Source organism: Manis pentadactyla, chromosome 8, assembly GCF_030020395.1.
Source record: "Manis pentadactyla isolate mManPen7 chromosome 8, mManPen7.hap1, whole genome shotgun sequence".
NCBI classification, from domain to species: Eukaryota; Metazoa; Chordata; class Mammalia; order Pholidota; family Manidae; genus Manis; species Manis pentadactyla.
The window spans coordinates 94,802,466-94,823,887 of NC_080026.1; the positions used below are offsets into that span (position 1 = coordinate 94,802,466).

The window sequence follows — 21,422 nt, forward strand, 5'->3', positions numbered from 1 at the left end:
AAACATTAGATTCATCCAGAAGCATGTGAACTTAAACTATTGTCACTGTGCCTTCTCTGCTTATTTCATTCCTATAACTTTGGAATTTGTCATTTTTTTTCTGCATTTGATCTTTCACTTCACCTCTGTCACCTCCATATGTTCCCCACAGGGCCACAAGGTCAGCAGACACAAGTGCCAGAGCAATGCAGAGGAGCAAGGGGATATAGTAAAAACTGTGTTTGGAGTCGTAAGACCTGAGCTCTAGCTCTGGATCCACCACCAACTTGCTGTGTGACCCTGGTGGATTTGCTTAATTTCTTTTCTTTTCTCATATTTATGAGAGAGGATGCCACAAGATAACTGCAGAGGCAGCTCAGCAGTGCAAAGAATGGCTTACTGGTGTTTTCTAGAATCTAGGGTGAGGATGGGGCTGCAGGGATACAGAAATAGCCAAAGATCTTGTGTGGCAGGGGGTAGAGGAAAGGTATACTGGCCACAACCTAGGCTGTGCCTTGGTGTTCAAAGCCCTGGGCGAGGGGTCATAGGTTGCTCAGGACAGTGGGAGGAGCCATTTCTTCTTCCTGCAGCATTGGGCTACTGCTCATTAACACCCTTTCTCCAGGGATGTGAGTTAGGGTAAAGGAGGAATCAATGTCTGTTGGAACTAAAAGACTTCAGCAGAAGATATTGTGGTGGATGTTCAGGAGATGTGGTTAACTGCTGATGGGGGCTGGGGAATCTACGTGACTGCTGTTTCTGGGGCTTAGAAACAGCCTATAGGTCTAGAAGCTTGATTTTCTCGGTTGGCCCAGGAAGAACTGATGCCTGCTAACTAAACTGCCTGGGGAAGGAACAGAAATCCAAAGGTCAATTTACAAGAATAGTAACTGTTAAGAGAACTAGAATGGTAACAGCTGGTTATTATACCTCTCAGTTGGAAAATCTGCTAAGGAAACTCAATTCACCTCAGAAAACTGCTCAGTGAAAACAGAATCAGAAGAGACTGGATGCTCTCAAACTGTGACTGCCTACTTGTACCCTTTGTGGCCACAGAAGTATGTCCTGAGAAGTGGATCAAAACCTGTTCTGTTTTAAACATGAACATTTTTGTTAACCATTCCTCTTTCTGCCTTTCACACCAATCCCACACTGTGTCACAACTGACAATATCCTCTTTTTCTCTCTCCCAGTCCTTCCATTCTCTCAGGGCGGAGTGCATACTGCTAATTCCCCTCGATATTCCTAGTGCCCATCCTTCTCCCCAGGAAGACAGGCCCTTTCCTTTAGATAAACCATTAGCTAAAATAGTATCTGAGGATGTCAGTGAGAGCTGTTGACAATTTCTTTTTGTGAAAAGCTCATTAAAGCAGTATTAAGTGGTTGCAGATTAGGGACCTCTGGAGGCCACCAGCCGGAACGCCTCATTACAAATGCCATCTCTTGACCAAACAATGATGGATTATGTCCCATCCACACAGAGGGGGCTCTGGCGCCATTTGAACTTTAGGAGGAAACACCAGGGCTGCAAAGTCAATGTAACTCAAACCACTGGGATTTACCAAGCAGAAAAACAGCTTAGCTGGGGTGCCCTTTTGCAAGATCCTCAGTCCCCAGGGTATGAATCAGAGCAGTGGAGGAAACAAACATTTAGCTGGAGAGCTGTCAAACTGGAAGATCTAGGGACAAATGGGATGACAGTAGATTAAAGCCACTGCTAGACAGCTGGTCCTCAGAGTTGGCTCACTCATATCTGTTTCTACTCCCTGAATCACAAAGTCATAACAATTAAATTACAGCAAGCAGAACAATCCGCCCCTCAGATCCTGACCTCCTCATGCAGACCACTGTTGGTACTGGAATATGGGTCTCCTTGTTTTGAGGATGCTAATTCCTTGATGGCTGGGATTCTGGTTTCTAACCTGAAAATTGTCTACCTGGAGCATGAAGTCACTTTGGAGAAGGTCTAGGTGTCCAAGACCCATGTATTCCTTTTGTACAAATATGGTCCAGCTGCCTAAACAGTAAATGGACATGAGATTGGGTGACTTCTGTTAGGTTGGGATAGGGAAGAATTTGGAGAAATCAGCTCAACTAGCATTAAAAAAGGAGGGTACCATCTGGCTTTTTTAAAAGTCCAAGCAGAATCTGAGTTGTGCCAGGCCCCCAGTTTGCTCTCTGGCATGGTCTGAATTTGTGTGACTATTATGCCAGAAACTACATTACATGAAACTACCACAATAGTCTAACAGAAGAAAAGAGAGTTCTGGAGGGTAAGAACCTAAATATCCACTTGGAACCAGATAATCTTAGAACTGGAAGAGACCTCACAGGAAATGTGAAACCCAGATAAGTTAATTACTTTGCCCAGGGTCACAAAGCTAGCTGGTGGCAGAGATGGGTCTAGAATCTAGGTCTCCTGATTTCCAGCCCAGTGCTCTTTCCCTGTATACCCTGGGCCCACTTGATCCCTCATGTGGACAATAGTACTTTCTCCACGAATCTGTCACTGTAAGCAAGAGAAAGAGCGCAGATGAAAGAAAAGCCAAACTGGGGAATATTCATGCTCATGGCAGGGATGAGCACTGAATAGATGGTGGTTGTGAGCAGCCAGCATGATGGTCTGACTGCAGACCAGACTGCCCTGTACAGTGGAAGACTTTACTAGCATTCCCTTGGAACTGATACTGTCCATTTCAGGGATGACTTAAAGGGTTTTTTAACTCGAACCCAGTGAAAAGCATATGAAACAAGGGTGGCCCCGGGAGCTTTTCCCCACAGTTGCCTCTGCTGTGTAGATACATGAACACCATGACCCAGTCAGGAGCTGCCCGTCTCTTCCTCACGTAAGGGTGTTTGGAAAGGTGATATACCAAGTTGGGCTGACAGTCTTTAGCTGTGTGGCCACGTGATTGCTCCTGCCTTCCTGACTGCAGTGGAGGAAATTAAAAGCTGGCTTGTGACTGCCAAGGTTAAGTGAGGGGAGACACTTCTGCTTCAGCTCTGGGAAAACTTATGATGCAGATGTCTTAGTTTTTTAAGTCCATCCCTAGATGGTTTTGGTGGCTGGTACAGGGGGAAGGGATCTTCTTTTAAAGATCCCTTGTCCTTTCTCTGTATCTTCTCCTAAGATACTTCGGCTAACACAACACACAGATTTCAACCTGACTCTGAGGGGTAGGGGAGGGTGAGAAAGGGCAGTATTTAAGAGAACTAGCAACTTAAGGAGCCAATAATTATGCACTATACTAATAATGAAAATTACAACAATTCCTTGTTCTGCATTGTGCCTTTCTGTGTGCTTCGGCTGCCTACTTGTCAGAGGTGATGCTGGTGATCCTGGCTTCTAAATGCTGGTACATGCCACAGAGAACCAGTGGTCAGGGTTTCTAAACCTCAGAGCGTCATCCCAGATGACTCTTCAATGGGCTTATGTGTTTAATCCACGGTAAACCCACTGGATTTATGGTAAGATTTGCTGCCATCATTCAGTATCATATCTGACTTCATTAAAAATCCTCATCACATTTTGTCCACAAAGGGCAAGCATTTCTACCAGCACCATTACGTAGTCAGTGATTTCAGCTGACATACCCAGAGGGTGATCACAGTTTAGTGGGGGAAACCATACTACTATTAAGACTGAGAATACATAAGAGATATATCAGGCATATTAATAGACACATATGGGTCACAGTGGAATAGTCTGTATTTGGTAGGAGGTACATTTTGGATCTGAATTCTAAAGGATTAAAGAGACAGACCACTCCAGATCTGTGCATGTATGGTAAAGGGTGATTTGGGTGGCGGGGGGAGGATCCATTTGAATAAAGTACTGAAAGCAGGAAGGGATGCTAACGCCTGACTAGCAGGCTAGAACAGAAGGTGCAGGGCAGGATGAGAGCATCAGGACAGATTTTACAGAGAGCCAATCAAGTCTTTTTGCAAGGAAACCTTTGTAACAGAGCCAGGTCTTATTTGGAGACCAATTGCTTTTTCACTTGCTTCTCTCTCTTCAATTCTTTAAATTCTTATTCTTTTTATTTTAGAAAGTTATTTTTCACTAGGTAGTATATTCATCTGTTCCAAAATTCATATGGTACCAAAAGGTTGAAGTCTCCCTCCCAACCTTATTCCCTAGTCACCTAGTTGTCCAGAGGCAATCAGTATCTCCAGTTTCCCCGGAAATAATTTATGGATCTAAAATCAAATATTTATTCTTCATGTCTTCCCACAAAATGGTAGTGTATTTAATAAATGTTTTTGCTTTACTCATTTAACAGTGTATCTTAGAAATAATTCCATACCAGTGCTTAAAGTTTCTTTTTAACAGCTCTATAGTATTCCACTGACAGGAAATAAATAAATAATAATTATTTATTTAACCAGTTCCCAATTAATTTTAACCTTAGTCTTCAGGGGGAAATACCTTTTACTCCCCTATACAAAATGACTTCCTTGGTGGTCTATGATGTCAGCTTCAACAGAGCATGAATCTCTGATAGCTAAAGTTAAGAGCAACTGACAGATTTACATCGGGCTTGCTGTAATTATATGAAAGGGTAAATACTCTTCACCTTTGTAAGTGTCTTATCAGAACCTGAGAGGGCAGTAAACCTTGAAGTCTCCAAAGAAGCAGTGCTTGCAATACCTATCACCTCTATACTTCCCCAGTTGGTGTAATTCCTTTCTGATCCTTTTCTCAGTGGGATGGAATGTTGGCTGACTTTGTCCTTACTTATCTAATTGTGTGGATGTTTTGGCAGTTTATCCTGACCTCACCCTCCTCTCTCTCCCAGTGATAAATCCCCAGTGATAATCAGTTCTCATTTAATCCCTAAAGCAGTTCTCTTCCTCCTTGGGGCACTTAAGTAATTTTACTAAGTATGTTCAAAGCAGAGTAGTTAAGTCTGAATCAATCTCTAGAATTGCTAAGTGACTTTAAATTTGGGAAAATAAACCAGGTCTCTGCAGAGAAAGTGCCTCATAACGCAAACATTTCTTTCAGAATTTGAGCTTCCTTGTCTATATCTTGAATAATTTTAATTTTAAAATTGATGACTTTGTCTTAAATGAGTAGAATCCTGGCCAACACTGCTCTTCATATACAAGCGTTTTTAAAAACTGCAATGATGAACTGAAGTGCAGAGGCTTGTCTCCCACAAACTTTAAAAGAATTTATAATATATAGCTTTTTCCCCATGAACCCTTTCTCACACATCTTTATGACATTCCTACCCCTCTGCCTTCATGTTACAACTGTCTGGGGGATGCTCTCCAATACATTCTTGCTGTAAAATTTTCCCTATTTCTGCCTTCACATATAAGCACTGAGTCCCCTATAGAAATCTCTAGGTTCTTTTAACAGTAGTGGGTATCATCAACTAAAGACAATAGTGGTATGGAAGTCAGGGAACCTTAATCTCTGGTCTATTTTGTATCACACTAGCTGTGATTTAAGCAAGTCATTACCTTCATGTGTAAATGAAGAGACTAAAAACAATAAAGTAAGAGTTTAAATAAAATAATTCTAAGCTCTCTTCCAGCTATAAAAATTTAAGACTGCCATGTTGTTATTCTTTAGATAACATAGCTTAAATCAGCTAAAACGTCCTTATCCCAGAAGTCCTAAAAGAATAAATCTAGAGGTGGGAAGTTCTGGAATTATGGCGGGTGTGGTGGGCAGAATTCTGAGATGGTCCCCAACATGGCCACCCTCTGGTATACACAGCCTGTATAATTTCTCTTTGAGTGTTGGCAGACCTGTGGATATGATGGGACACCCCCATGACCAGGTTACTTAATGTGGAAAAGAGGATGGTATAGTCACTTCTGTGATTACAGTTATAGAATATAGGAGTGCCTCTGTGGGTAAAATTGTAATATTTCCAGAATATCTCGCCTGGCTTAAGTACATCTGCATATCAATAGGCATTCAGAGGTGGAAAGAAGTATGGCTTTAGTGCATTTGCATCATTCTTCAGGAATGAAGTTCATCTCTATATCAATGGGTAATTACCTGGGCAATGGAGGGCTTATCTTTACCTGAGGTGAGGGCTGGAGGGCCGGTTTTACTTCTGCTGGAGCAGGAAAGAGAGATGGGCCTGGACTGCAGTTTGTAAGCAATAAATGGATTTTAAACTTTATTTCTCCCTTTGACTGATTTTGGTTTTAGAGGTATTTTGCCCCAGAATTTCCTCTCCCTGGACTTACTACCTCTCAGCACTTGGGGAAAGAGATTGTGGGTAAAACTGTAATATTTACAGAATCTCTGGCCTGGCTAGTAGATCTGCATATCAATAGGTATTTCCAAGGGGTGGAGAGAAGTACCATCTCCATATCAATAGGTATTTCAAGGGATGGAGGAGAGAGGTGGTCCACCTACATATCAAAAGGTAATTACAAGGGTGTGCAAGGGCTTATCTGGATCAGAGAGGTTGGGTGGCATGCTCTTCTGCTGCAGCCGGGTCAAGAAAGAGATGGGAGGACTGCTTGTAAAAAATAAGTGTGTTTTCATGGTGTGTGTGTGGGTCATGTGGAAGACAGTATAGCACAGAGAAGACAAGTAGTGACTCTGTGGCATCTTACTATACTGATGGACAGTGACTGCAATGGGGTGTGGGGGGGGGACTCGATAATATGGGTGAATGTAGTAAGCACATTTTCATATGAAACCTTCATAAGAGTGTATATAAATAATACCTTAAAAAATTGTATATATATATATAAAAAAGAAATGAATGTGTTTCTTAACTTTATTTCTTCCTTTGCCTGATTCGGGTTTCAAAGGTATTTTTGCCCTGGGATTTTCCCCCCAGAGTTACAGAGATGCTCCTGTTTTCTTTGAAGAAGTGAGCTGCTCTGCTGTGAGGGGGCCACATGGTAAGGAACTGTGGCAGCCTGCCGACAGTGATTCCTGGCCACAGTCAGCAAGTAGAAGTAAAAAAAAAAAAGGGCACCTCAGTCTTACAGCTCAAAGGAACTGAATTCTGCCAAGAACTCAAGTGAGCCCAGAAGACCCTGAACTCCAGATAAGAATGCAGTCCTTTATTTCAGGCTTGTCATGACCCTGAGCAGGGGAGCCAGCTATGCTGTGCCCAGACTTTGACTTACAGAAACTGAGATTATAAATAGGTGTTGTTTTAAGCCACGGAATTTGTAGTATTTGGTTATTCACCAAGAAAGCTAACTGGGGAAGGTATTTATGGTTGGGAATCCTCTTTAAGTTCCTCAAATCATACTTCATACATAGCTGCACTCATTTTAGATATATTTTATGGAACTATCACTCTTTTGTAATTACAATACAATGCTCCATAACAGAGGTACTAGCCAAGGTCTAATTAAGTTTTAAATTTCTTAACAAGAAAATAAATTAAAACTGTCACTCTACTTTTGGGAATTCAACAGCCTTGCTCTGATTTCAAATGTATCTGATAATTAAACATTAGTTCATTTTCACACAGGTTTGGATATAACTTTAGGCTATATCATGTCCCTTAAAACATTTCTATGCTTAGTAAAAAGCTGATTTAGCTATAGTCATAGAATTTCAAATCTGGAAGAATCCTTGTAGATATTTAATATCACTGTATCTGAGGGTTAGAGAAGTAACTTGTCCATTGTGAAAATTAGTAACATGGGAAGATGCTATAGTCCTCTCATTCTGCCCCCAACCCCAGGCTTTTATTAGAATATTTAACCATCCTTTCCAGGACCATATTTAGAATTAATTCGCTCACTCGTTCAACATTAATTGAACATCTACTGCATAAGAAGAATTATTCTAGGCTCAGAGAAGGATACAAAGATGTGGAAAACACAGTTCATGTCCTTGAGAGTTCACGGTCTAGTTAGAAAATCCCCCCCTTGAACACTGGGGATACTATAGACATTAATAGGGGTTAGATTTCCTAGGACAGAGTACTTAAATAATGATAGTGCCTTCTGAAAGCAATTATCCCAAGAATTTTTGGATGAATGATGAAAGCTATCTTCCTCATAGATAAGTATGAACAACTTACAACTTCTGAACTAATAAATATTTCAAAAGTAGCTGAAAAGAAGCAGCAGATACTATTTCCTAAGAGAACAAAATTAAGTCTCATCAGCCCTATGGTGATCTTTTACTTTTTTAAAAATAACTTTGCAAAGTTCCCATATTGGGATAGATTGTTTCCAGTCTATTAGCTCCTTAATAAGCAGGCAGGGGAAAGTCAATGCCTAAGGGCTGAAAACCAAAAGAGGCACCTGAGCATAGTTATAATTTCAATCAAGTATATTAATACAGTATTATCTCATCTAATTTTTACAATAACCCTGAAGCAAGTGTTCTATTATCACCATTCTATAGATCAGGAAACCAAGGATCTGAGTGATTTGTTCAAAGTCACAAAGCTAGTGAGTAGCAGGGACCCAAGCTCATGTTTGATTTAAAACCAAGATTTATGCTTACAAATTTCTTGTATATAGTTAGCTTTCAATAAATGCTAGATGTTAGAACAGTATCTAAAAGTGTAACTATGCACTGCCGTCCCACAGAGTAGAAGTAGTGAAGAACAACTTGGTTATCAGAAGCTGAGAAGTCCACATCTGTATCTCCTGTATTTGGATGTTGAGAAACTGACAGCTTAGTATATACATACATCTTTTTCTCTTTGTGGCATCCTTCAAAGGGATACCAACTTTCCTGACTGCAGGACCTTATTTAAGTGACTTCAGGCTTTTGGGTATTTGTTTCCCCACTAAAGAGTAATATGGTTAGAAAGGTGAAGAACACAGATATGTCTACTAAGATGTTCCTATGTGGGATAAGAAGCCAGATGAGACAACAACTCGAAGAGTCTATGTTACTGTAAGGTATGCATTACAGATGTCAGAGTGTGTCCATAGAACCTGGACCTAAACACAAGGGACAATTGTAGGGGGGAAATACCATATTTCATATTCAAGAGAATGGCACTAACTCCAAAATATCATAGTTTACCAAATGGACTTTATTCTCACCCTAAGAACTGTCAACTCTTAGCCAAAGGGAACTGGGAAGAATCAGCCTAGAGCCTGTCTTCAGCAAAGATTTTCAAATTCCAGCATCATTCTGGGGTATACTGAGAGGCAACATAATGGTGTGGAAAGAATACAGACTTTGGGAGTAGAGGGGCCTGAGCTTGATTGAATCCTGGCTCTACCACTGCTTAGCTGGGTGACATGAGCAAGCTGCTTTGTTTTGTATTTCCTCATCATAAAATGGGGAGGAATACCAACTACCTTCAAGTTTTAAGGATTAAGAGAGACAATGTCCATAAAGCACTGGGCCTTATGCCTGCGATATAGAAGCTGCTATGAAATGCTAGTTTGCTGTTAGCGTTCCACATGTGCGATGGCCTCACAGTTCTCGAAAGGGCAATGCTACAGGATTCCTAGGGCTTAGGAGAGGGTGGCAGTTTGTCTGTCAAAATGACTGCTCAGTACACAAGAGTCTGTTGTGTGCTAGAGTTACCCCATCACTAACTTCTGACTCTCCCAACAACCCAGTAGGGTCCTAAATGCCAAAAGACCGAGATTCCTTTACTCATTCAAAATTATTAGACTCGAAGAATTTGAAAGCCATCAAGGTTTTTAGAAGTCATCCATATCCTCCATGTCCCTTCAGAGATAAAAGAAACTGAAATAATTCGATGATGTAACTGATACTTCAGAAAAAAATACCTGGGGCTGCAGAGCATATCATGTAGGAGTTATGCCACAGGTTTTATCATTTATTGTCATGGCTTATCAGACAATATGGTAAACTGTACATATAAAAGGCCTACAAAGAATTAAGAACAACCATGTCTCAAATTATGATTTTTCAATCTAACTAGGCTTGTGCTAGGGCATGAGTACTAAAGGTCATGGACTATATTTGTGTGATTATTTTCTATATTATAGTTCAAAGTACAATGGGGGACACAAGTGGACCTATACGTTTACCAAATCCATACTATCCTGAGGTATATAATGGGGACTTTACCATACCTGGAAATCTTTCACTGTTTTGGCAGAAATAAGAATACTCTTACACAGGCCACAGATCATTCTAACGCTGTAACTCAAGTAATTTCTAACTTGTCTATCATGGGATGCCACTGGGTAAGGAGTCATGTTCAATTTTCTATGACCTTCTTCAGAAGACTTGGTAAATCATTCAGACATTACTTGAGAGGTTCTATATCTAATTTTATGCCCAGTATGTGTACAAATAAGCAATAGAATGCCAATTCCTCTTAAGTGCTAAACAAAAGAGATTACCTATAGTGGAAGCATACTAAATTTCATGGAGATAGGTTCTTTCTTTAAATGGTCACAATTCATCGAGGACATTTAATTCTTGGCTGTGAGTTGTTATTCTCACATGGGCCATGCAGAACTAAAGAAAAAGCCTCAACGGAATGTGGCACTTTTCCTCTGGAGGCATCAGATCATGCTGTCATATGGTAAATCTGCAGTTGCCACCTGCCTGGGTTCTCAAACGGTTCTGAGGAACATTTGTTCTATAATTTGTTAAAAGACATTTTGGGGAAAATCAAGTTTGGGAACTCTGTTGCTCGCTTGGAGATTAATAGAGCACATTAGCATATTAAAAAGTTGGCAGGAGTAGTGCTGCAGGAAGAGATTCTGTATAACCTGGCATTTCCTAAACTTGTTTGAACCATGGAACACTTAAAAAAAAAAAAAGAAAACTCACAGAACCATTACCATATTGTAGTATACAGTGTTCTTCACAATGTTGCTTGGGAAATTCTCTTCTCAGTTATGTCTAAAGACAGGTTTGCAAGCTCTTCAACAGCTAAGGAAGAGACGGTGCCAGGGACTCTAAAAGGTAACAATTTCTGAAGGTCCTAACTTTTTTGGGAAAAAACAAAGACAGCAGAGTCTGAGAGCAGAAGGCAGGCAATAGTACTGCTCTCTCTACCCCTGCCCTACTCTTTCCCCACCCCCAGTATGGGTAACAGGCTCCACTTTGAATCTTCGTATGTCTAATTAGCACTTATCACACCAGACTTGAACATCTTGTACGCTTATCTTTCTCCTCTATTAGATTGTACGTTTCTTGAGGGTAGAACTCTGTGTGCAGCACAGTACCCATGCTGCTGGCTGAATAAATGGGTGAACCACACTATATTTGGTTTGCCGCACACAGGTTTGATTCCAGATTTATGGCCTTCAGAACTGTGAGAGAATAAATTTCTATTGTTTTAAATCACCAAGTTAATTTCTTATTGGCAGCCATAGGAAATGAATACAATTGGCTACACTGTTATATAGCATGAATCTAGGCCAGTTTCTGCTAGCTGTCTATTGTTTTATACTCGGGGAATCTAGAATGACACAGATGAAACAAACTAAGAAGTCAAAACAAATGCCAATTATCATGTATCTCAAAGCCAAATACATTTTTGGATATCAGATATGACTGTAATTTGTACCACTGCTCCTATTAGCTGGGCTAATGAGGCATGAACTATATGGAGGAAATGGCCTGAAGTCATGTGAAAGAAACACTTTTTTTTTAATCACTAGGTTGTACTTTCCTTTGTCACCACTACCCTCAGTCACTCTATTTTGTACACCCTATAATTCTAACACAGTGATTCATCCTATATAACAGTTCTTTAAAGCAATTCTGTCTTTAGTTGTGCTTAAAAAAAAAAAGTATGTAAATATAGAGGAGCTTATTAATTTTATTTTTATAATAAGTGATGACTTTAAGTCTTGTATCTTTGGATTTGCAGATGCTGTCAAATCTGTTTTATGAAACAGGGCAATATAACCAAAGCTATTCGGGAGAAATGACCCTGCAGTATTACACAGAGATACATAACCGCCATGATATATCATTCATGTATTTTTTTTCAAAGGATTCTACAGAGGTCAGAGGAGGTATTATTTTAAACAAACAAATAAGCAAACAACTGCTATTTTAAAAACGTATGCGGCTCAATAAAAAGAAATAAAAGGCATTCAGTGTGGAAAGGTGAAATGATCTCTCTTTGTAGGTGGCACGATCTTAAGACATTAGAGAATCTTAAGGAATTCACCAAAAAGTGCTGAATAAGCAAAACTGTGTTCCTAAAAACTGTCACTGCTTCACAAATTTAAAAATCACACATTGCAGTATCCAATGGTGAAATAAAGACACTGTCGGATTAACCAAAAACTAAGAGAATTCATTGCTACCAGATCTGTACGACAAGGGAACAGATAAAGGATAGTTCTTCAGACTGATGGGAAGTGATACCAGATAAAAAATTTAGCTATTTAGGAATAGCTAAACAGTACTCAAAATAGTAAATATGAATAAGTGATAAATGTGGGTAAATATAAAAGATTATCTTTCTCTTAATTTCTTAAAAATATCTTTAAAAGAAAATAATCTAATATTATATTATTGGGATTATAAGATAAACAGATGACAGATAGCATAAAGGATGGGTTGATGGTAAATGGAACTATATGATTGTAAGGTTCTTATATTTCACTTGAAGTGGTACCATATTAACCTTAAGTAAGCCATGAACAGTTATAATTTATAGAGAAACCACTAAAATATAAAATGCAAATTAGTGTAGCTAAAAATCCACTAGACCCAGCTATATGTCTAGAAGAGATACACCTTAAATTCATGGATAGGTTGAACATAGGAAAAAAAGACATGCCATGCAAACAATGATGACAAAAAATGCTGGAGTAATTATATCAATATCAGACAAAATGGATTTCAAGAAAAGGTACATTATTAAAGATAAAGAGAACATTTCATAATGACAAAAGGTTAATTCATCAGGAAAGCTTAATAATCATAAAGTGTGTATGCACTTAATGCCAGAGCTCAAAATTCATGAAACAAAGATTGATATCATTTAGAATGAAAAACAAATGGGAGTAAAGTACCTTACTATGTTTATTCTCACAGCGGTCACAGGCAGCTCAGTATATGTGGCTGGCTGGAATGTGCTCCCCAGGCCAGCTACAGTTTCTGCTCCCCGGCACAAGCTTAATACTCTAGGCAGTAGGTCTCAGTCTCCCTTTGCTCCCTGTTCTACCTGTGGCCTGCCTAGCTCCCTGCTCCCAGGTTTGGGCTTAATTCTCCAGGAGCACTGGGATTCCATGGCTTTTTTCCTGCTTTCCCAGCCACTCCCAGCTTCTTGCTCCCATGCTCTAGGAGCAACTCTGTGGGTAGGTCCCTGGTGACTGGTGTACACCTGACCAATTACAGGCCAGGCAGAAGAGAGAATGGGTGTTTCTACCCTTCTCCTGAGCAGGTACTCCTGTGATTAATTAGCAGCTCTGTTACTGGTAAACTTCTCATAAATGTGCAAACATACTCTTATTACATACACAATGGGTGCTATTAAGGCCAGGTGGGAATCCTGGTCAGAAAGTTCCATTTTCCCCACAATCATACACCATATTAACAAAATTAAGGATAAAAATCACATGATCATCTCAATTGATGCTGAAAAAGCATTTGATAAAATTCAACATCCATTCGTGATAAACACTCTCCACAAAATGGAAATACAGGGTACATATCTCAACATAATAAAGGCCATCCACAACAAAGCACAGCTAACATCATACTAAATGGTGAAAAGCTGAAAGCTTTTCTTCTAGGATCAGGAACAAGATAAGAATGTCCACTCTCACTACTTTCATTCAACATAGTACTGGAGGTCCTAGCCACGGCAATCATACAAGATAAAGAGATAAAATAAATCCAAACTGGTAAGGAAGAAGTTAAACTGTCACTATCTGCAGATGACATGTTATTATACATAGAGAACCCTAAAGACTTCATGAAAAAACTATTAGAACTAATAACTGGATTCAGCAAAGTTGCAGGATACAAAATTAATACACAGGAATCTGTTGCATTCCTATACTAACAATGAACTAGCAGAAAGAGAAATCAGGAAAACAATCCCATTTACAATTGCATCAAAAAGAATAAAATACTTAGGAATACATGCGACCAAGGAGGTGAAAGACCTGTACTCTGAAAAGTATTAAGATACCAATGAGAGAAATTAAAGACACAAATAAATGGAAATCTATCCCATGATCATGGATAGGAAGAATTAATATTGTCAAAATGGCCATCCTGCCCAAAGCAAGTTACAGATTCAATGCAATCCCTACCAAAATACACAGCGTTTTTCAATGAACTGGAACAAATAATCCCAAAATTCATATGGAACCAAATAGCCAAAACAATCCTGAGAAAGAAGAACAAAGCTGGAGGGGAGGGGCGGGAATTACACTCCATGACTTCAAGCTATATTACAAAGCTACAGTAATCAAACCAGTATGGTACTGACACAAGAACAGACCCATAGATCAATGGAACAGAACAGAGAGCCTACATATAAACCCACACCTATATGGTTAATTAATATACAATAAAGGAGCCATGAATATACAATGGGGAAAAGACATCCTTTTCAGTTACTTGTGTTGGTAAAACTGGACAGCTACATGCAAGAGAATGAAACTGGATTACTATCTAATCCCATACACAAAAGTAAACTCCAAGTGGATTAAAGACCTAAATGTAAGGCATGAAACCATTAAACTCTAAGAAGAAAACACAGGCAGAAATCTCCTGAAATAAACATGAGCAATTTTTTCCTGGACCCATCTCCATGGGCAAGGAAAACAAAATAAAAAATGATCAAGTGGGACTACATAAATTAAACAGCTTCTGTACACAAATACCTTATCATTTCACTTATTTGTGGAATATAAATACAAAGCAAAACAGAATGAACAAAACAGCAGTAGACTCACAGATACTGAGAAGTGAGTAGTGGTTACCATGGGGGAGGGATTGGGGTGGGTTGGTGGAGAGGGTGAGGTGGATAAAGAGGCACAAAAAATTCTCAATCATAATATAAGCTGGTCACGGGGATAGTAAAGTACAGCATGGAGAATAGTCAATGATTCTGTAATATCTTTGTATGTTTACAGATAGTAACAACACTAGTGGGTTTAAGGATTTAATAATATAGGTAACTGTTAAGCCATTGTGTTGTATACCTGAAACCAATATAAGATTGTGTATCAATGATACTTCAATAAAAAAAAGCTTCGTACGGCAAAGGACACCATCATCAGAACAAAAAGGCAACCTACAGTATGGGAGAATATATTTGTAAAGGATTTCTCTGATAAGGCATTAACATCCAAAATATATGAAGAACTCATATGCCTCAACACCAAAAAAAGCAAATAACTCAATTAAAAAATGGGCGGAGGACCTGAACAGATACTTCTCCAAAGAAGAAATTCAGATGGCCAACAGGCACATGAAAAGATGCTCCACATTGCTAAACATCAGGGAAATGCAAATCAAAACCACAATGAGGTATCACCTCACACCAGTTAGGATGGCCACTATATAAAAGACAAGAAATAACAATTGTTGGTGAGGATGCAGGGAAATGGAAGCCCTCCTACACTCTTGGTGTGAATGTCAATTGGGGCAGCCACTGTGGAAAGCAATATAGAAGTTTCTCAAAAAACTTAAGACAGAAATACTATAATTCTACTTCTAGGAATTTACCTGAAGAAAACAAAATCCTTGATTTGAAAAGATATATGTACCCCTATGTTTATTGATACATTATTTACAATAACCAAGATATGGAAGCAACCAAACCATCCATCAATAGATGAATGGATAAAGAAGAAGTGGTACACATACACAATGGAATATTTTTCAGCCATAAAAAAGAAAGAATTTCTGCCATGCGACATGTATGAACCTAGAGGGTATTATGTTAAGTCAAATAAGTCTGGTCAAGAAAGACAAATACTATTTGATTTCATTTATTTCTGGAATATAAAAACAAAACAAAACAAAACAAAATGAATAAAATAGCAGTAGACTCATAGACACTGAGAAGTGACTGCTGGTTACTACCATGGGGGAGGTGTTGGAATGGGTGGGGATGGGGAATAAAGGGGCACAAAAATTCTCAACCATAATATAAGTTGGTCATGGGGATGGCAGTACACCGCAGAGAATACAGCCAATGATTCTGTCACATCTCTGTGTTGACAGGTAGTAACTGTACTAGTTGGGGTGAGGATTTAATAATGTGGGTAACTGTTGAGCCACTATGTTGTATACTTGAAACTAATATAAAATTGTATATCCACTACACTTTAATTAGAAAAAAAACAGTGAGATGCCTTTAAAAACACTCCAGAATCACTGAAATTTAAAAGGACTGATACCCCAATTGTTGATAAGAATGTGAATTGTTGTGGAAACATAAAAAGATACACTGTGAAGAAGGATCTGACAGTTTTTTTATAAACTAAATATCCACCTTCCCCTGGACCTAGCTATTCACTCCTCGGTATTTATCCAAGAGAAATGAAAATGCATGCCTTCAAAAAGACTAACACAAGAAGGTTCACAGCAGCTTTTTTCAATATAGCCAATAACAGAAAGCAGCCAAGGTGTCCAATAGAAGAATGGAGAAACAAATTGTGGGGTATTCATTTACTGGGTTACTACTCAAAAAAGGAGCAGACTACCATACATGCAACAACTTGGATGGATCTCAAAAACAGGCTGACAGGAACTTTAGAAGGAGTGTACATTGCTTAATTCCATTTGTATGAAGTTCTAGAACAAAAAAATCAATCAATGGTAGAAAAATACACAGAGTTAATACTGCTTCTTGGTGAGTGGAGGCAGAAATACATGAGTGTGAAGGGGCACCAGGGAACTTTAAATAAATACCAAACTTAGGGAATATTCATGGTGGAATATTTAGGAGTAAAGAGCGCTAATGTCTGTAACCTACTTTGAATGCATGAAAAATAAGATTAATGGAGGGAAGAATATATATACACAGATGTAATGTCAGGGAAAAATAACAAATAAATGCTAATTGAACTGGATATACAGATGTTCTTTGAGTAATTATTTCAATCGTTCTGAATGTTTGAAAATATTCCTAAGAAAATGTTGGGGAAAATCTAGTGTTTTCAATTCCTCGTCTCTCTTGCATTGCCTGTACAAACTAGAACTGAATTTGTATGAACTAAGCTAATAGGGGGTATAAAAAAGTCACTTTAATACAAGAAATGAAACAAACCATTCCTTCTCACCAAAGAATGAATTGAAATGTATACTGACTGTAGCTTCACATTGTGTATGTCCCAGTTCTGGCTCTGATGAGAGAAGTTCTTGTTTCATGCACCATGCCTCAGCTTAGATGTCCACTTTCAAGGTAAATCATGTAGAGATGGGCACCTGCCTTGACTATAGCCTTTAGCACAAGAAAACATGTTTGCTGAGCTTGGCCTCTTACGGTGATACACAAGGTTCATGCAGTGTCAACAAAACAAAACAAATCAAAAACATCAAGAAAAACACACATTACTATAAAGGAGGCATAGTCACCTAACAGATAACAGATGTAATGTTTCTACCTTCAAGAGAAAGTGTTTGAGTTTCATTACCTTTATCAAGAGATGCTCCAGCCATATGGTAAAAGCTCAATGCAGTGTCCACATCATTAATATTCTTTAGGAAAGTAAAGAAGTTCTCTACTTCCTGAAATGTCAGACCCTGAAAGAAGAGAGACAGCAAGGTAAGGAACCTGTAACAAAAAGCACAAAATGCAGAAAACCAGGCAGTTATTCATGTCTATAAATCAGAAATTTATACCATGCTTAGAATAGAAACTGAATAAATTAGTCAAGGAATGTCAAATTTGTATACAACAATGGAACAAAACTCTAAAATTTTACCCTGAGAAGAAGTTGGCTAATTGCTTTTCCTCACATTTAAAATTTGACATGAAGCTGTTTACAGTGATGGCTGTTATCTTTAATAAAAATATTTCTGAGCCCTCCAATTAGTCAGAATATCTAATATGACACTCCCTAAAGAAGCTGTGGCCACTTGATCAGTTATATGTCATACATCTTAACGAGACCAGAGTCAGGACATCTATTTTAGTAATTTACTAATAGGCTAGCCAAGCTTTTTGAGCCTTAAGCTAATTAAAGAATCATCAAAGTCAATGATTCACAGGGAAACAGTTTCAGAATTTAGCAGAGCCCAAGCATTTGGGAAGCTGTTCATTATCTCAATTTAAAAGCTACTAACGAAGCAATTTGCTTTAATCTGATGAAAATCTGTGAAAGAAATATTTTTCGAAACTGTTCAAAGATTTGCTGATCTCTAATTCTAAATTCTATGATGGCTCAAAAGAGAGTAGTTGTATATACCCGGGCTGCAGGGAGGAAGACTTGTCCTATTTGCCTATTTCCAACCTCTCAGACACAACCCTGTGATGGAAATGAATACAATGTCTAAGAAGTGGATGACACTGGGGAGCCACTGGGGTTACTGCCTTTTAATGAAGTACCAGGTCCTTAATGGATTGCAGATATTGACAGGATTCTACTTAGTGGTGCTCCTTTTCCAATTTCCATTTCCCCAAACTAGAGCGCCTAGGATCCACACTGGGAACCTGGTAATAAAGGACCTTATTACGGACGATTTATAGTTCTTTCCTTGTATTCTCCAGACAGGTTCAATAGTGTCTTTCTTATTTTATCAATTAAACTAAGAGCTAAAATAATGTATGTATAATCATGAGTATATTGATTATAATATGTATATGTCACATTTTTTACAATTTTCTCCCTAGAATCATAAAACTGGATGAATGGATAAACAAAATAAAATGGAATACTATTCACCCTTTAAAAGGAAGGAAACACATTTGCTACAACATAGATGTTAGGCTAAGTGAAATAAATTAACACAAAAGGACGAATACCCTGATTCCATTTATATGAGGTAACTAGAGTGGTTAAATCCATAGAGGCAGAAAGCAGAACGGTGGTAGCTAAGGGCTGGCAGGAAGGGGGAAGGGGAACTATTGTTCAGTGGGTACAGAGTGTCAGTTTGGGAAGATGAAAAAGTTCTGTGGGTGGATGGTGGTGATGGTTGTACAGTGTGAATATACTTAATGCCACTGAACTGTACACTTAAAAATGGCAAATTTTGTTATGTATATTTTATCATGATTTTTAAAAAATGGCATGCTAATGCTAAAGCTTATTTACTTTTTTTAAGGTGTAGATTTCCATGGGTGAGGGAAGGATAGGGATCTGAGTTATTCAAGGGTGTTTAGGAATAAAAGGTTAACCCAAATTCCTAAAACTGAAGGGGCATGGTAGTGGAAGTGCTTCCCACTCTGATGAACAGCCTCTAATGTTTGTTAGTGAATTTACTGTGAAACACCAAATACTATAGCTCAAGACTACAGTGCTTATGCTAAGAATTATTTGAGGACAGATGGAGAGAACAAATGAATTGAGTGACTATTCATTTGATGATTTAGAAAAGCAGTGGAACACAAATCACATTATGCCATTATTAAATCAAAATACATAATATTTTGCCTTTTATTACATAGATATAATAAAAAATATTTATTGTGCACTTATATCCATCCATCAGCACTAGTCCAGGAACAGCCAGCACTCGTCTAAATACTGGGACCACAGCAACGAGCAAAACCAAGTCTCTGCCCTCACACAGCTTGATACTCCTACAGGAGCAGATGGATGATGAAGAGTTATAGAACACCACCACCCACCCAGCTTGGAGCCCCTTGAGAACAGTGTCTTACGCACCTCTGCCTGTACTCAGTGTGGTCAGTGTCTCACAGACAAATTCTTGTCGGAGTCATTGGTGAATGTAGTAAGCACCCTAACAAAGGTATGAAAGCTTTTGGGGGCACCAGTGAGAAAGAGTAAAACCAACTGAAGAGACCGAGTAAGAATTCTTGGGGCAGGTGCAATTTGAGCGTGGTCTTAAAGAGCAGGCTTTTGACAAGCGAAAGTTATAAAAGGCATTTGCTTTTTCTACGCGTTTTCTCTTATGGCCCTATCCCCAACAGCCTTCTGTGTATGTCACTGTTTATTATTTTAATATGGTTATTAGCCATTAAGCAGGGTTGATGCTTACCAAATAGTTAAAATAAAACTATTAGATTATTAACTTTTGCATATTATCTGTAGATAATGTTAATTTGGGCTCTCCTACTCTTATTCTCACTAGTATTTAAGAGTTGAACTACATTGTGGTCATCGTGGAATATCAGAGTCTAGAAACATTGCTGCACAGCCCTTAAAAAACTTGAATTAACTCTATTAGGTGTTCAACAAAGTCACTGTGTAGTATAGTTCGTGTACATATTTTTTTTCTTACTAAACCATTACAGACTATATGTTTCTTAAGAATAGGTAATGGCTTTTCTTTACCTTTTATCTTTCTCACAGCACCTGGCTTCGTGTCTTGCATATAACAATGTCTACCACTGAACTGAAATATAATTTTCAATTCGTCCTTAAGTGCATTTGCTGAATTACTAAAGTTTTCAGCTTCTGCACTCTTAAGCATAGAGAACCACCACTTAATATTTATGAAGTCTCAGAGAACTTTTGTCTTTTTTTTAATATGGAGAAGAAGATAATTTGGAGGATGGAAAGTAAGGACATTTTAGAGCTGAGTCAGATTTGGCCTAGAAGAATTATTCACAGGGAAACTATCTGGGGGAAATGTGGAAAATCGGGTACAAGATAGGGATTAATCTTTAAAATAAAGCCAAAATAAAACATGTTCCCCATAAAAAAAAAGAAAACTCTCTCTCTATTAAATAAGAAACACGGCAGTTATTCAGAGCATGAACAGAGTAATGTTTCTAGGTACTGTAGGTCCCCCAGTTGAAGCTATTACTTAGGTACAAAACAGGTAGAGACACTGATGGAGCACAGCCCCTCCAGAGCAGTGGCTCACACGCCTACCTGCACATCAGAATCACCGTGGAGTCTTAAGAAACACTGATGCCTGGACCCACCCAGTGAGCTTCTGATTTAACTGGTTTGTAGCAGGGCTCGACAACCACATTTTTAAAAAATTTCAGAAGTGATACTGGGAGACCAGGGTGGAGAAGCACTGCTTTAGAGGAAGAGTATGGTTAGGAGACAAAGAACTTTGCTGTGGAAAGGACAAGATCAGGAATAAGAAGCCTTAGATTTTAGTCCAGACTCTGGGTGGGTCACTAGTGTCCCTTTTTCTCTGTCTCTATAGTCTCAAAGGCAAAATGAGATCTAAGCTGTTATAAAGACAGAAAAAGAAAAATGGCTGTGAAGCACTGCATGATCACTAAGTAACATGCAAATATTTAATGCCACCACTAGGACCTTCAATATTTTAGGTCTGGTTTGTATTTTGTATAGAACCTCACACAGAAAATGACTAACACAAACCAAGTGAGAACTTATCATTTTCATGTTAACAAGTGCAAAGAGGAATAAAAGGAACAATTAGAAAGCACATGGTGTGTCCCCTTTAATGAGAA

The 21,422-nt window shown here is 38.6% G+C and overlaps 1 protein-coding gene across 3 annotated transcripts in view; it reads right to left on the reverse strand.

Moving 5' to 3' along the window:
- MICU1 (mitochondrial calcium uptake 1) overlaps window positions 1–21,422 on the reverse strand; it is a 235,937-nt gene that overhangs the window by 16,870 nt on the left and 197,645 nt on the right. For all 3 annotated transcript variants that reach the window (XR_008998935.1, XM_036928847.2, XM_057505964.1), the window contains one exon: window positions 17,500–17,608. Coding sequence is in view for 2 of the 3 variants with exons in the window: in XM_036928847.2 (XP_036784742.1) it covers window positions 17,500–17,608 (109 nt within the window). In the remaining variant the exon portion in view is untranslated. The remainder of the gene's footprint in view (window positions 1–17,499; window positions 17,609–21,422) is intronic.